A 17573-nucleotide genomic window follows, 5' to 3' on the forward strand; every position below is an offset into this window, starting at 1 on the left:
CTGGAAAGGAGACAGAAGGTCTGAATAAACAGGGGTGTTCTGTACCTAGGCATAAGATAAACTCTCTGCTGATTTTAAGACTTGTTATGGAATTTGCTTGCTTTCTAGACAATGGATCAGTGGAAATTTACTGAATACGTGTGTTAGAATATTAAAAGGCTTGCTTAGAAGAATAAGCGCAGAGACGGATACACACCATGATCATGATCATCACAGCAATAAAGCAATATTCCTGGCACAAGAACCCTATGTCGTGTTGCTACCTCACGACAAGTACTCCAAGTCCTTTAATAACTATGAGGAAAATTACCATGCCAAATTCCAACTAAGTTGCCTTCTAAAAATGTTTCAATAAATTAAGAAGGGAATTAATAATTGATGCCTGCTATTTTTAAACTCCAAACAACTCCAGAAAAAACATTTTTGCCCAGAAGTGAGATGCCATGAAAAGAGATAGGTCCATGCAGGGTGAGCAAGCCTCTTAGGTTTCCAGAATAAAGAAAGGACTAAAGAACAACTGCACCCGCTGCAGGGCATCAAGCAAACGGTATGGGGTACTTGGCACACGCAGTGATTGGGCAGGGGAAGTGCAGTGCTAAGTTCGTCCTATTCTCCTAACCCAGAATCCCTCCTCTAAGGTGACATTGACATATCTCAGTTCTACGGATCCAGGGGACAGCATTGGCATGGGGCATTACTGGCACATTAGGAAGCCATTATCAGAGCAGTGCTGCTGGTTACAGGTGGGAGGAGGAGCTCTAAGAGGAGCTGGCACCATCCCGCTGCAAGCTGACAGGGCTCCATGGTCACTCAGGTGTCCAAAGCTGTTTATGTTCCCTGTTTGTGAGCAGCAGACATGCCCAAACATGCCCAACTATCCCATTTGTAGCACAAACTCGCCACACTGGGATATGCTTTATAAATAAAGGTATTAAAGGCATAAATCTCCTTTAAGGAGCTCCTAAGTGCCTCTAGCAGATAGCTGTGGGCAACTATTAAAAGAATGAGTCTCCTGGGATGGGAATGGGCATCACTCTGCCACCCTCAGAGGTTCTTAATCAAGGAACCTTTTCCATCCACCTGCTGCTGCTGTGCTCCAGCTCTTTCTTTACAGCTCTGCTACATCCTCAGCAGGCTCTGAGCTGAAGGTCAGGTCAACAGAAGTCTGACACCTTCCTCTAAGTACAACCGATGAATTTTTTTAAAATTTTACATTCAAATTTCTTTGTATTTCATCTCCAAGAACAGTTGAAGATGTTCAAGAGAGCACACACTGAATGGCTTTGTTCCCATCCATGTCTTCAAGCACACATTTGAGTGCACTCCAGTGGATCATTTCTTATCATGTCTACAACCAAGAGCAGACAGAAACCTTTCCTGTCACTGCAGTGAATTAATGGAGTGATACAGTTGTGTCCCTAGAATGCCACTGTCATTTTCAGCCACACTCGTGCTGCCCTATCCCTTAGCAGGGTCAGTATCTGAGCCATTCTCCAAGACAGTGTTACAGATAATTATAAAGAAAACAGATACAAAACAGGGAAGGATGTCCTTTAGAAAATGACTTGGTGATTCATTGCGTCAGCTTTACCAAATTACACGCAGAATATGCTCTGAGCAGAACTGATTGCATACTCTGAGGAAAAGACGCTTCCCTGAGATCCTGGGGGCAGGATTTATTTGCTGAAGGTGACACAGCCTGGTGTTATTTGCAGCAAAGTGCCCGGTCAGCTCTCCGGCCAGCTGCTCACATTGCAGCAGCTAATGGCAGCATCTTGCATTGATAGCACGGTGCTATCAAGATGCCCAGCCATGGGAGACCCTGGCTGCAGGGACTGGAGATTTTGAAATACTTGTTCTGTTTCCATCAAGCAACATTTTTATAACTAATCGTTGAAATTAGGCTGTTCTATTAAAATCAAAGCATCTTAATCTGAATGCTGCCATTAATTTGAATGCTGGGCTATTTATCTTGTCATTGATTAACAGCTTTTGGAAGAGTAGCAAAGTACGTGTTAGATAACCCAGATGATGAACAGCTCTGCTCCGTGAGCCCACAGCAAGATGCCTCCATTTTCCTTCCACGCGCCAATTAAATTATTAAGTATTGTTTTCCAGGGCCGGAGGAATTACATGGCAGTAGGTGGGTTTATTAGCAAAGAAGGAAAAACACTCCTACATGGAAGGAAAAGATCATTCTGAGTGACTGACAGCCATGCCCCTCTGAATTATTCACTGTCAGGTCACGGCCCAGCCCTTTGCCTTTTTCTCAGACTATTTACCAGTTTCTCCAGACATCTCCAACGCATTCGTCACATCAAGATGTGCTACCAGTCTGTTGCTCATATAGATGGTCATAAATGTAGCTGTTGTCAATACGGAAGAGGCTGGGGGCAACTCAAACTGGTCACAGAGACCAAGGCATCCTTCGATGAGTAAGAGCTGCTCCGTTACTTTACCTTAAGCACCTTAGCACACAGCTTAGGCACTGAGCGGAATCACCTGCAGGCAGGAACCTCAGCATGGTAGGAAATGTAGAAACCCCTTTCTACAGGGGAGTTGGTCTGGATGGCCTGCAAGAGTCCCTAGACACTCAAATGTTTCTAGGATAACATGCTATGGCATCTAATTCTATTGTACATGAATTAATAATTTAATGTGAGGAGCTTTGGAAGAAAGGAGAGGGAGAAGCTCTGCAATCCCCATGGCCATGCTCTGCAGTTACTACACCTGAACTGGGCGTGCTGTGTTCACACCACACACACTGCTTTATGGGGCTGGAAGCAATCAATATGCTGGAAAGAATTCCACATGTAACAACTCTTGGCTGTAGGGATTTGCACTTTAAATAGGACACCTCTTTAAGCATATAGTGGAAGGAGTAGCATGGGAACTTGCATATGACAATTTCAGCTGGAGACTCAGTCATTTAGCAAGTTGGAAACAGGTAGAAATCAACTCAGCAGCACAACTGAGCACCCAAGTCTGCTGGGAACACAGATGTGCACCAGCAGGACAGGGCTCTGCAAACATGACAACACCACAGCAACCTGCACCCAGATTTGTAATTTTTTTTCCAAATTTTTGCAGGGACTCTATGGCAAATATGTCACAGGAGATTCACAATAATTTAATACTTTGTGACCTAGACTCTCTACTTCTAAGCCATGCAAACACCCCTATCTGATGGTCAGAGAGCACCCAGGGGAGCACTGTGGTGCTGGACATGTTCACATTGGATATTAGGAGAAAATTCTTCTCTCAAAGAGCAGTGAGGCTGTGGCACAGCTGCCCAGACAGATAAGGAAGTCACTGTCCCTGGAGGTGTCCAGAGCTGTGGGGATGTGGCACTGAGGGATGTGGGCACGGTGGGGCTGGGCTGGGGTTGGGCTTGACGGTCTTAGTGGTCTTTTCTCTGATGTGTGTGCCCGGTCCATCCAGAACCAGGCTACAGATATTCACAGTGCAGATTTATTTTGCAAAGCTGTTCCAAGATGACAAAGAACTGGTCCTTCATTTATTACTTGACTGAGGTTAACAAAAATATGCTTGTTATTTTGAGACTTTTAAAATTGCCCCAAATTTGGCAGGTATTGCGGTGCAGACTTGCATACGGGTATCACATCTGCCCTAAGAATACCTCAGCCAAAGAAACGACAAAACCTATTCCAACGCTTAAACACCACCAGTGTCAGTCCCAGCAAGACGGATGGCATTTAAACAGTTACCATCTGGGAAAAAGAACAACAAAAGTTCAGTGACTAAATGGTGAGACATGAATGTCCAGACTTACCATTTTTGTCAGCTCTTCTAAAAATCTGGAATTGAAAGAGAGAGAGAAAGAAGGATTACTCAGGAGTTTGGTTGCACCCCCCAAACATCCATATGCTTCCCCCACCCAATCCCAGCTCCTGCTCCAGTGCAAAGGGCAAGTATTCCCTGGGAAGCATCAGTGCTTTGGCTTTGGAAGTAACCAAAGGAAGAGTCTTTTAGCACACTGCAATTAATAGCAGAACCCTTGTGCAAGGGCTGAAATCTTACAGGCTGCTGCCAGGAATGGCTGTTAGCACAGGTTTGGCCATAAATTACTGAAAAATTAAGATGCTCATAAACTGGACAGAAAAAGAGACAACATTATCATCACCTCTTCATATCTGACTCTATTAATTTGAGCCAGAGCAGAGATTTTGGCTGTTCAAAGGCATTTCCCTGCAGAGGGAATAAAAGCACCAGGACAGATCAGAGAGCCAGAAAAATGCAATCTTTTCTGGGTCATAAAATCATTACAGGGAAAAAAAAAAGTCAGAGAAGAAACTGCTGCACACAAGAAACCCAAGAGACAAATTGCATTGCAGAATAATGCTATTTAAATGCATACAGTTTAATTAAGCAACATTAATCATTCTGCTGGAACTGCTTCCTAGGCTGCTCAGGGCTAAGTCGAAGCTGCTCTTTCTTGGGCTCTTTCTTGGGCAGAAGCAAGCACTTTCTGCTTCATACGAATGGTGCAAACAGCCACATCCCAACCTTCAGGAGCCATAGAAGCCCTGCAAGATTTAGAGCTTGCCACCACACTTCTTGGGCTGACCATTTCTGAGAACAACCAGAAGTGTGGAGGGAAATCCTACGTCTGCAGGCTCATGGACCATGAGGATATGGGTTTTGAAGGAGCAGGCATTGTTTTCCATGGGATGGAAGAATTAGTGGGCCAGTGGGACATCAGGCAGCCCCAGGATTTCTGCACACATCACTCAGCCATGAGCACCACGCTCATGGAAATGACTGTATTCCTGACTTGGACGACCCATGTCCTTGATTTATCTTACAGGGCCAAGCTGCTTAGCATTGCTGTGGGTGAGCAAGTTCTTAATTGGATTGCTACAATTTTGCCTAGGAAAATGATAAAACAGGACACCAGAAAAGAAAGCTATTCAAGATACAGCCACCTGTTAGCATGGGCAGACCGGACCATGGCATGAATGAACATCAGGAGGCTGATGGAGATGTGATTTGCTCTGTGATGGCTTGCCAGTGCTGCCTAAAATGTTGCTCCTGCAAGGAATAAGGATTTACACTAAACTGTAAAACTAAAGCAAACTGCACCAGCCACCTGGGTGGGTGCTATTTTCACAGCTGGTAAAAAGAAATTATCTAGCCCACAATGTACTGCACTGAGCTTCTCCTCATCAGTTGTGTTACAAAGCTATCAGGGAAACTTCTGAAGCACAAGCTAAACTGTACAGTGAGGATTCCCACAGCATGGGCCAGATTAACCTGTGTTATGGGATGTACTCTTGAAGTACATGCAGTTCCCTGGCTGCAGCATACTTAGAATCATTAAGGTTGGAAAGGATTTCTAATATCATCATGTCCAACATTCCACCTATTTCCAATACTGCCCTCAAACCACAGTTTGTGCCACATCCCCATGGCTCCTGAACACTTCCAGGGATGGGGACTCTTCCACCTCCCTGGGCAGCTGTGCTACTGCCTGTCCACTCTTTTAGAGAAGTTCTTCCTAATACCCAAATTGAACCTCCTCTGAAGCAACTTGAGGCCGTTACGTCTCATCCTGTCTTGCTCCATTTGCCAGGTGGTTAGATGCACATAATCACTATTGTACCTTGAGCCAGCAACATCTTTCAAGAGTTCCAATGGCTTTCTCTAAAATGTACATTTTCTGTGGTGCTTTCAAATAGCTACTGCAATTATTTGACAGAAGAAAGCAATTCAAAACGTTGGTGGTAACAATAAACTTTAAGTAAAATTGATGGTTTCAAATTTAAACAGTCAGCTCTGATTTCTCAGAGCTCTTGGATGAGAAAGAGCTACACTGGAGGCTACTTGAGGGAGGTTTTCTTGGCAATTTCATTAAATTGACACAATCACTCCCCTAACAAGCCCAGGAATTATTGCAGGGTTTGTAGAGTTCATTATTCTTTCAGCAGGTTAGCACGATGTTGATTTAAAATAGAGTGCAGCTGGGCCAGAATTCTGTGTTCCTGCTGATCTCAGTGCAGAATCGAGGACAAACAAGATCTGTCCTCCTGGGTGAGGAGAGCCTGCGGGTGACAGAACACCATCCAGGGAGACACAAAGTGCAGGCGGATCTGCTCACGGTGTTCCCTCATCCCTGTGCTGTTGCTCTCCTCATCTGGAGTTTGTCCTCATCTGGAGCTGAGACAAGGCTTTACGAACTCCCATAAGGAAATTCCTCTCCAACGACCTCTGTTATTCTTTCTGGTGCTAATGACAGAAAATAATGACTCGAAATATTACTGCTTTGGACTACATCATTACAGGCCGTCCTGCAATGGTCTTTCCCCACGCAGGGCAAGGGCCTGGCTGGGTGTTTCAGTAGGAAATACAATGTTGGCATGGAAGCGCGGTCCCAGTCGTTGTGCCCCTACAAAGCTGCAGAGCTGCGGGGTTCACAGCACGTCCTCCCAGAGAGGAGCAGCCGACACCATGCCCTCGCCTTTCACCTCTCCTCTTACTGCTCTGCTTTTTACTGCCTCGCTCTCAGAAATCAAGGCTGAAAGAGAGTGGCAGGGGTTGCAGTTGATGCTGTTCTGTGTAAAGTGCTGGTAGTTCTGTGAGCGCCAGCCTTGGGTACAGCTCCATCAAGGATGGCAGAGATAAGTTAGTCCTCAGCAAAACACAGAGCAGGTCAAACTAAAAGCTTAATCTGACATGAAGGCGAGGGCATTGCTTTCCTCAGGGGTTTTCAAACTAGGGCCAAAAAGAGTAGCCATGAGGCACGCGGCCACTGTTGGCCAAGCCAGGGGCTGTGCCCCTCCCAGCAGCTTCACCCCAAAAGGAGCCAATGGGGCAGCATGGCTGCTGGTCCTCGGCACTTCCATCCAATGTGTTTCCCACTTGCATGATCAGAGGTGGTATGGACAGTGAGGGCATGAGTAAGAGCAGTCTGTAACTAAGAACTGAAGTACTCCCAGACAGAGTAATACCTGTCTAGACATTTCCCACATCTGAGGAGCCTATAATCCCAGCTCTGTATTGCACGTATACTTAGTCACACACAGCAAATACCACCTGATACAGTTTTTTCCAAAACCCCACTCCTATTTTCCCTTTTATAAGTCTTACGATACTTGTGGATCATCTCTGAACCAGAAATATCACTGTGACCACAGGTGGTTTCATTGGTTTCATTGCTGCAGCTTCAAGAAATGCTAAGGACTTAAATCTCTTCCTCATTAGTCCATTACCAGGTTTTCACCATTCCACAGTTTTAGCAGTTTGAGCTGAACTATTATTCAATATTATTCAACTTTTACCTAGAAAGACACAAGAAAAATAAAGGGAAATTCTGGAGACATCCCTAAGTTATGATTTATCCCTGAAGCAACAGCAGCCAGGCTGGTGGCAGAAGACATCTGCTCCCCTTGGACCTCCTTCCTCAGCCCTTGCTTTCACCCCACAACATCCTGGTTTTGTTTCTTGGATGCAAAGGGAGCAGGAAAGTTCTCACTGACCCATTACCACCCTCTTGGCCCAGAAGAGTCAGAACAAACACTTTGATGATGTTGAGTCTGAAGAAATCCAGAACAGATAAGGAGAAGTGACTGCCATGTCATTAGCATCAGAGCCACTTTAAGCAATTCATAACCAAAGCAAGCTTAGCCCTCACCTCAACTCGTGAGGATGTTATTTAAACACAGAATCTGCCAGGGCTCTTCCTGTATGCCCTGAGGAGCCACAGTGCTTGGAGCTGGAACTGCTCTTCCCATACGCACACAAAGCACGGAAGCTGCATGAGCTAATTGGAAATACCTAAGGATTACTATGGAATCATTGTTACCTTTTGCTGCCTTGTGAACACTAACCCAAATGCAGATTTTCCCAGTTGTTAAGGCTGGCTTTCTCAATGCCCTCGAAGAGCCAGTTATAGTAAACCCACAACTTACACAGAAGTTTCTATTGTAGCTGGAGAAAAGTGAGAAGTGTGTTCTAAAGAAGGAGAAAAGAAAAAACAAAAAACACCACAAACCCTCAAACTTTACATTTCCAGAACCCATTTCTCTTTTCAGCAGGTAAGAAAGGGCTCCAGTCCCATTATGAAGGAGAAATGGGCTGAGGACCCGCATGTTCAGCACTGTCCTAGTTCCCAATGGCTGAACCATTCTAAAAACTGAGGGCTCATTTTCTCAGCTCAAAGTAGAGTAAAAAATCCATTTAAAGAAAGTGAAGTTGAACAGATAAGGCACTGTTTTTTCTGGGAACACAGCCCTAGCTCAAAAATCTCAGAATCTCTAGGTATCCAATTAATTGCCCCCCTCCCCGTTACGCTCCCAAGCCCACACTGCTGTAAGATTTCAGCAGGGCAGGAAAAAAAAAAAAGAGAAAAATTTAACATAAAAAATCATAAGGGTATTTCATTTCTCATTTTGATTTCTCCAGGCATGACCAGCCATCAGCATTCTGCTCTCTCCTCTGCTTTTGGCTGCCCAATAGACACAGTTGAGTTGTTTCATCCAGGGAACTGGAATGCCTAGCCACCCGTGGTGCTCACATACTGGATGAGTTACACTCACCAGCCCATACCAGCACTTACAAATGGCTTAGAAAACACAAGGGCTTGCCTGGAAGAGCTCTGGCTGCCTGACGCTGAAGGGGCCAAGAGAGCATGAGTTATCCTTCATGACTGCCAGCGCCTCTGGAGCTTATTTTTGCACTCACAACATTTTATTTTTAAAGCTAGCATATAGCAGAGCTGAGGATGCACACATTTAATAATTAGATGCTGCAGCCAGAAAATCTGTGTAATTACACCATTTGCACACCAGTTATTTCATCCCATTCTCCCAATTCATTTAAGCACAAATAACCTCACCATCCCCCTAATCAGGAAGCCTATAAATACCCAAGTGGAGGCACCAGGCACAGCACTGTGTGTTCCCCAGACCCTGGTAAGTGAGCCCTGGATTTGATGCACCCACAGGCAGGCAGTACCACACTGCCATCCTGTCAGGTATTGGGGTGCAGGAGTCAGGGTGCACTCCAAAACTTAGGGAGTGATGGGGACCCTCCTGCAAGTGATTTGTGTCACTTGGAGTCTTGCATCCCCATCAGGTTGAGCTGATGCCAGGATTAAGGACTCACAGTGCATTCCCATACTCAGGTGATGGGTGGTCTGGGGGCTGCAGGACATGGGAAAGGGGATGCAGGACCCAGGGTGTACTCCCATGCTCAGACCAGGAGCCCAGCCAGCCTGGGGGATGAGCAGAAAGGGCATTTGAGCTGCATCCGCACCCCCAGCGAGCCCATGGGGTAAGACCCAGGACCCAGGATATAATCCAAATCTTAAATTGCTCCCAGTGTGCAGGACCCCACATCCAGCCAGAATAGGGGTGCAGAGCCCAGGCAAGGGGATGCAGGGTCTGGGCTCATATACCCTACGCTCATAGGGTCCGGGAGATGCAGGATCAAGCTGCACCTTATTCCTATCTGCCTCGGGGCGGACAGGGCAGGAACCGGGCTGCACCCATCCGCAGCCAGTCGCGGATGCAGGACCCATGTAAGGGAATGCAGGACCAGGAAATAACCCCGATGCCACGCCGGTCGGGGGGTGCGGGATGCAGCAGGAGGGCTGCAGGAATCCCTGTGCACTCCCGTGGGCTTGTAGGACCCGCGCTAAGGGGATGCCCGACCCCGAGCCGAGGGACCTCGGGGTCACTCACATCGAGGATGACGGAGGTGCCCTTCCTCTGCGCGGAGGCTCCCGAGGTGAGCAGCTCCCTGTCGGCGACGCCCTTGTCGCTCATCCTGGCCCCGACCCAGCGCAGCAGCCCGTCCAGCCCGCGCAGCGCCGGCGCTGGCTTCCGCAGCAGCCTGTGCACGCCGGCCCGGCAGTACCGCGCCGCCTGCTCGCACATCGCTCCGCCCGGCCTCGTGCCGGTGCCGGGGCTCCCTCCTCCTCTTCCTCCTCCTCCTCCTCCTCCTTCTTCCCCCTCCTCCTCCTTCTCGCCCTCCTCCTCCGCATCGCGGCCAGGGGCGGGTTCCTACTTCCTCGCTCTGTCCTGCTGTCAGATTTTGGGGTGGGGGTCCCAGCGCAGTTCTCATCTCCCTCCCAGAGCAGCTCTTCAGATTCTTGCTAGTAAATAAAACTTGGTTCTGATCCCACAGCCCAAAAAGCCCCTACGACGAACAGCCAGGGATGTCAGTTGGGGAAATGCTGCATCTGTGGCTGCAGAGCTAAGAGTGGTGCTCAGCCGAAGATTCCCAATCCCATCCTTCTGTTTCACAAAGATGTTCACTGCTGGTACACTTGTTTCACCTGCACAAGCCTTGATCTTCCTATGGATAAGCCCTGCACACCTAAGATCACAGAATCATAGAATAGGAGTCATTAATGTTGGAGAAGACCTCCCACATCCCCAAGTCCTACCTTAGCCCAACCCCACTGTGCCCACTGCCCACGTCCCTCAGTGCCACATCCCCACGGCGCTGGGATACGCCCAGGGACTCCCCCCGTCCTTGGGCAGCTGAGCCACCTGCATCACTGCTCTGTGGGAGAAGGAATTGTTTCTGATATCCAACTCAAACCTGCTCTGGCAGAACTTGAGGCCATCACCTCTCATCCTATTGCTGTTATCCAGAAGCAAAAGCTGAACTCCACCCCACCACAACCTCCTTTCAAGGGCTGGAGAGAGCAAGGTGCCTCTATGTGAGCTCAGACACAGGGGGTGCACTGGGGTGGGGAGCTTGGAACCCTCACTGGGGTCCCCAGGGACTCATGGGGACTTGGTGCCAGCCCAGCCCTTGTGAGCGCTGCACTTTGACACTAAGCCTGCTCCCCACAAAAGGAACAACAAAATGCTGGCACCATTCAGACCTGCTTCACATCTCTGAGGAAATATACTCCAAGGCACAGCACGCCCCGGCATGTCCAAGCACCAGCTACTGCTGCTGCTCTGTCCATAATCTTCATGCCCCATGTGACAGCAGCCTTTTCATGTTTTTGCAATACCCATTTTTTATCCAGTGCCTTTTGTGGGGAAATATCCCTTTTGTGGGGAACAGGCTTAGTGTCAAAGTGCAGCTTCTTTCTCCTTTAGGCATCTCTCTGCTAAATGGGTCAGTTAGGCTGTGCTAATCACAGCCAGCTTGGCACTGCTGTATGCTCTTTGCTGCATAATTTCATAAGCAAAGTTCTTTAGATTTTCCTTTCTTTCCCTTTGCTCTTAAGATTCATTGCTCTGTTTGGAAGTCTGGGGCTATTTATCTTCTTTTGTCCAAATCTTTTCCTGTTAATGTCAAAACCAGCTTTACCACATTTAAATACTCATTTTTCTTCCTTAGTGAATCAAGACTGGAAAAAATTTCAGCCACTCGAAATGGAAGCAGCAAATGTTAATGATGAGCTGGGACAGGAAGATGCAGGCTCAGCTCCAGGTGTAGTGCCGGAGGTCTCCAGGCTCCTGCCACAGCCAAGGCAGAACAGAAGGCAGCACCTGTGCATGCTCTGCCCTCTCTGCACAATGTGGGTCTGAGCTAATGAAAACCTTCCAGCAAAACATCAGCTGAGGCTTGCTGATGCTTGCTGATGCTTGCTAATTGCTGCTGGGATTGATCTAGCTGCTCAGGGCTGGGAGGAGGAATCAGTGACCCCACAAAGAGGGGAGTCCGGTAGAGCAGAACTGACACCCTACACAGGTGCAGGAGCACAGCTGGACCCTGCAGAGCCCTGTTAGCCCCTGCAACATCAGGACTGTCCTGCTGTGGAAAGGCGAGCCTTTCCCAAATTACACTGTGACACAAGCTAGTTTGTTTAGTAATAGGTTCAGTGTATTAATTTAAGGACCAAAGTATTAGTTTAGCAAAAGGCATCAATGAGTGCTATTTCTAAAAAGTTCCATTTCAATTTTGCTCAGTATGTGAACAGCCTTGTTTTCCCAATAATTCTGCTTCACAAGCAGCGCTGGAGTAATAATGGACTACATTTATCTTTGCATCCATCAGGTGCATGGACTTTTTCCTCCAATGTCACGTATATTATTTTGGAAATTGTCATAATCACAGAATCACAGAATCACAGAATCACCCGGGTTGGAAGGGACCCCAAGGATCATGTAGTTCCAACCCCCCTGCCTAGCAGGGCCACCAAACATACACATTCAGATCAGGTTGCCCAGGACCCCGTCCAACCTGGCCTTAAACACGTCCAAGGACGGGGCATCCACAACCTCCCTGGGCAGCCCGTTCCAGGGCCTAACCACTCTCCTAGTAAAGAACTTCCCCCTAACATCCAACCTAAATCTTCCCTCCTTCAACTTGGATCCATTTCCCCTAGTCCTGCTGTTGTCAGCCCTTTTGAAGAGTTTACTCCCCTCCTGGGTGTAGGTTCCCTTCAGGTATTGATAGGCTGCAATGAGGTCACCCCGCAGCCTTCTCTTCTCCAGGCTGAACAAGCCCAACTCCCTCAGCCTGTCCTCTTAGGGGAGGTGCTCCAGCCCCCTGATCATCTTAGTCGCCCTCCTCTGGACCCTTTCCAAAATCTCAATGTCTTTCTTGTACTGAGGGCCCCACACCTGGACACAGTACTCCAGATGGGGCCTCACAAGAGCCGAGTAGAGAGGGACAATCACCTCCCTGTCCCTGCTGGCCACCCCTCTCCTGATGAGGATCCCATTTGCCTTTCGAGCTGCCAGAGCGCACTGCTGGCTCATATTCAGTCTCTCGTCCATCAGGACCCCCAGGTCCTTCTCTGCCGAGCTGCTCTCAAGGACCACTCCTCCCAGCCTGTACAGGTGCCTGGGGTTCTTCCGGCCCAAATGCAAAACCCTGCACTTTGCCATGTTGAACCTCATCAGGTTCACCCGAGCCCAGCCCTCCAGCCTGTCGAGGTCCCTCTGAATGGCATCCCTTCCTTCCACCGTATCAACCGCACCACTCAGCTTGGTGTCGTCAGCAAACTTGCTGAGGGTGCACTCAATTCCCTCATCAATGTCATTAATAAAGATGTTAAAGAGCACCGGTCCCAAGACAGACCCTTGGGGGACACCACTTGTTACCGGCCTCCACCTGGACATAGAGCCATTGACCACCACCCTCTGTCTGCGGCCTTTCAACCAATTGTTTATCCATCGGGTCGTCCACCCATCAAATCCACTTCCCTCCAATTTGGAGATGAGGATGTGGTGGGGGACCATGTCAAAGGCCTTGCTCAGGTCCAGGTAAATGACATCGGTCGCCTTCCCTTCGTCCACCAATGCCGTCACTCCATCATAGAAGGCCACAAGATTAGTTAGGCATGACCTTCCTTTGGTGAAGCCGTGCTGGCTGTCTCGGATCACATGCTCATTCTTTATGTGACCAAGCATGTTGTCCAGGAGGATCTGTTCCATAATCTTCCCAGGCACGGAGGTGAGACTCACCAGCCTGTAGTTCCCCGGGTCCTCCCTGCTCCCCTTCTTGTATATGGGAGTGACGTGACCCTTCCTCCAGTCGTCCGGGACCTCACCTGACAGCCACGACTTCTCAAATATGATGGAGAGCGGCTCGGCAACCACCTCAGCCAGCTCCTTCAGGACCCTGGGATGCACGCCATCCGGCCCCATAGACTTGTATTCATTCAGTCTAAGGAGGCACTCTCGGACTTGCTCTGCCCTTACAGTGGGGAGGGATTTACCTCCTTGGTCCCCACATAGAGGTTTGGGGATGCAGGGTTCAGGGACGTGAAAAAGACTAGAATCCTGGCCACCAGTGAAGACCGAGGTGAAGAACTCATTCAGCACCTCAGCTTTCTCTTCATCTGTTGAAGCCAGTTCTCCTTTTAAATTTACCAAAGTAGGTACGCCCGTTTTGGCCTGTCTCTTCTGGGCAATGTACCTGTAGAAGGTTTTCTTATTGTTTTTCACGTCCCTTGCCAAGTTCAGTTCTGCCTGCGCCTTGGCTTCCCTGATCCCGCGTCTGCAAGTCCGGACGGCATTCCTGTACTCTTCCCAGGTGACACAGCCTTGTTTCCAGAGCTTGTACACCCCTTTCTTCGCCCTCAGTTCTCTCAGCAGGTCCTTGCTGAGCCATGCCGGTTTCCTACCTCGCCTGCCCACTTTCTTATTCAGAGCAATGAAAGTTTGTCAAACTGGGGAAAAACAGCTAGAGGTCAGCCAGAAGTCTCTGTGATTAGGCTGATGGTGGAAAAATGGGGAGAAAGTGAGTGGTCGTAGGACTGCCTTATCTGCAACCATGTATGCACAGAGGGACATTAGCATACATTAATGAGTTCTTGGACAAGAATGAGTATGCATGCCAATGTACTGCATATGCATGTCTTAACTGTTTAAATGCAGAACTTAACTCAGAGTGCATTAGTTTGTCAAGTTTCCTGGTATGTATGGTGAGGAATAAAGGAATGCCACTTTCTAAGACCACACTGGAGTTAGAGAGATTGCTTTCTGGATTCTGTATGACAGCTACAACCAAACTACCAAACAAACCCTCCCAAAGCACTCAGTCCTCCCTGTAACAGGGTCAGTGCAATTGCGGGGACAGAAAACAACCAGGTCACCCAGGAGCTGGGTAATCCCAAGGAGGGTTTGTTTGAGAATGTCTCAGCCCACCAAAGGCCGGGCTGCTGCAGGTGGGAGCTCAGCTTGTGCCTGAGGCCATTCCTAGGGGCAAACCACACACATATGGGAAGCTTCAGAAGTTGTATAAAACTTATATAACAGAAATCACATGGACTGAACTGCTGAATAAAATCTCCACAGTATCCTCATAGCCCAATACATGAAAAAGTCACTATTTTGTTTGTGTTTCAGATACATTTTTATATTATATTTTGAAATTGTAATTTTTGTTATTCTTAGGTGCAGAGATGAGGAGAAATAAGAAGATTTTCTAGCAGGAAGGCAAAAAGCCTGGGACTGAGTGCTGGGAACAGCCCTTCTGCAGGGGGGTGTGAAAGAAATGGAATTTCGTTTTTTTTTGTATTATTTTATTTTATTTTTGACCGCTTTGTTTGAATATTAAGGGAGCATTACACAGCCTTGTTTTTCTGGCAGTTGAGATAATTAGCAAATCTAATTGCCCTTGCATAGAGTTGCAGGCCATTTACTTGCTAGAATTTGTAATTTTGTAGTTACAGGAAACAAATATTCGACATTATTCTTGCAAGTTTAGTACCTACAAAAGCATTCACATAAAGCAGATCAATGCATTTTCTCCCTAATATATGATTTAGTTCAGAACAATTGAGAATCCCTGGAAAAAGTGAATCAGTTTATCTTTCAGTATCACTCTCTGCTTCTCATGCCTGCATTCCTATACCTCATATGGGACAGTAAACAGAAGTCTGAAAACCAGAATAATGAGGAGACCTGGACTTTCACATCTATACATTTACATAAGCCCGTTATGGGCATGAACACCACTTTAACAACCAGTTAAGCTACTGTGCCCAAAAAAATGGTTACGTCTTTATAACTGACCTCATGAGTTCTCCATCCCTCCCTAAATGCTAGATAACGCTGCATACACTGCTTTAATGTGCAGAATGGGCCTGCAAGTATGCTGAAATCAGATGTAACAGGCTGCTTTGTGGCAGAAGGCGAGATGCAGGAATGGGCATTTCACACATTGCTTGTGCCCTACAGCATTAATTCCCCACGCCTCTCCTCTGTGTGTTTATGGGATTCCATTTCTCCAGACCTGGGTTTCCAGGGTGTTTAAAACATTGCTGCATTTGCTGCTTTGGGATCAAATTAATGTATTTTTTGTATTTTTAAATTTTGCCAAGATATCAGCAGGCCTGTGAAGCAGCTATGGACATCCCACCCCAAAGGGCCGATCTTTAGATACTCACTGGTATCCCCATTCTGTAAGCCTCGTTTCCTGTTAGGAAATCTCTCTGCCCTGTCAGTGTGCAGCACCATAAGGACATCTAGTGCCTAATGCTGATGTGGCACAGACACACCGAGTTACAGCAAAGCATCTTTTTATTATGGTTTAACTGCATGCAGAAACAAAAGGACCCGTCGGGGCAGTTCTTGCTGTTCTCCCATCCAGGCGTCGGCTCAGCTCATGGGGCAATGCCACAGGTGGGTGCCAATGGGGGATTTGTGTCTTCATCCACCCACAGCTCTTATGTTCCTTTCCCACCCTGAAGCTGTCTGGGGATCAGCCTAATGCCCAACACAGACGGAGCAGCAGCTGACGGTGCCTTCTGAGGATGGAGAACCTGACCTCAGCCGGCTGCCATCCTGGCTCTCTGTTTGGAAAAGGCAAGCAGGGCTTCTCTAATCCTGAGAAATAAATTGTTCCGGAGGACAATCTGGAACATTTGCCGCTGGGGAAAGCGTGCAATAAAGAATTCAAAACTGTCTCGTGGATAAAAAGAGCGCCAGCAATTGGCATGTGTGTACATCAGTGAGCCCGGCTCACTGGATTTTAATAAAATGCTCACCTGGGTGCTGAAGTGTGGTGCAGTCATGAGAGGGAGCTGCGCTCCCACAGAGCTGTGTGTCTGTGCCCTGCAGTGCCAGACAGACGCATGGATGGAACGCACTGTGCTGGGCTCCTCCGATGCACAGCAACAAAGCTCTGCGGCTCCAGGTAGCCAAGAACCTACTTGTTCCAGGGCCAAGAACCTACTCTGTGGCTTGGGGAGGGGTTGAAACCAGCATCGACAACAAAAGGTTTGGCTGGGAGGAGAAACAAGACGAAAATGTGCAGGTGGGGGTTGGGGTCGCCCAGTGCTTTCAGTTCTTACAGCCAAAAGCTTTGTTTCTCTTTGCAAATTAGGTCTGCTTTTAACATGCCTTGGGTTTCTAGCTGAGGGCAGGTGTGGTTTTTCAAAAGAAAAAGGCAAAATGCTTGTTAAAAAAGTATTTTAAACACTCATCTTTCCAAAATAAAATGTCGATTTAAGGAGGCTTTAATTTAAATGCATTGATATTTTAAAAGTTGTCTTTCCCTTTCTTTTTGGACACTCATTAGTATGTACTGACAAAATAGTTATAAGTTTATGAATAACTTCGGGCTTCCCCAAAATCACTTTCTGCACTGTCACCTGCCCCATCCTATTGCTGCCACTGCCAATGGCCAAAAAGCATGATCCCATTCTGACCTTCCCATTGCCAGCTGTATCCCACCCCATACACACAGGTTTTTGCTTTTAATTAGGGCCTGAATCATGTCCTCAAAAGACCCAAACTCTTTCCCAGCAAAAACCTGTCCCAACAGCTTCACCACCCTGTTCAAGTCTAGATTGGTGCCTTGGTTTTTGCAAGACAGCAAATAATCTCCCTGAAGGCATGTCTGAGCAGTCTGGGCCCAGGTAACTGCATCACTCGGTGTCCAAAAAGCCTGATGGAGATCTTCCCATCACCTCCACACAAACACTGCATGCATCTTCAGCTGCGGGGACTCTAAATGGGACCATCAATGTAGCAAAGCTTCTGGCAGATCATGGAAAAAGACTCAAAACCAACCATGAAAACCTTATTGTGATACCTTTCTGATAATGCTTTTTTTTTTTTTGGTTGCATCTGATGCTGGATAGATTTCAGTAGGAGGCAAAACAGTGTGATGCATATGGGCAAAAATGCAAA

At 47.5% G+C, this 17573-nt stretch overlaps 1 protein-coding gene across 2 annotated transcripts in view; it reads right to left on the reverse strand.

Annotated features, from left to right (window-relative positions):
• Positions 1 to 9932, reverse strand: part of NECAB2 (N-terminal EF-hand calcium binding protein 2) — a 53376-nt gene extending 43444 nt beyond the window's left edge. For both annotated transcript variants that reach the window (XM_048958549.1, XM_048958550.1), the window contains exons 1-2: positions 9702 to 9932; positions 3794 to 3818 (exon numbers count right to left, since the gene is read on the reverse strand). In XM_048958549.1, the coding sequence (XP_048814506.1) occupies positions 3794 to 3818; positions 9702 to 9896 (220 nt within the window). In that variant the 5' untranslated portion in view covers positions 9897 to 9932. The remainder of the gene's footprint in view (positions 1 to 3793; positions 3819 to 9701) is intronic.
• Positions 9933 to 17573: the final 7641 nt, after the last annotated feature.

Source organism: Lagopus muta, chromosome 12 (genome assembly GCF_023343835.1).
Source record: "Lagopus muta isolate bLagMut1 chromosome 12, bLagMut1 primary, whole genome shotgun sequence".
Lineage (NCBI taxonomy): Eukaryota > Metazoa > Chordata > Aves > Galliformes > Phasianidae > Lagopus > Lagopus muta.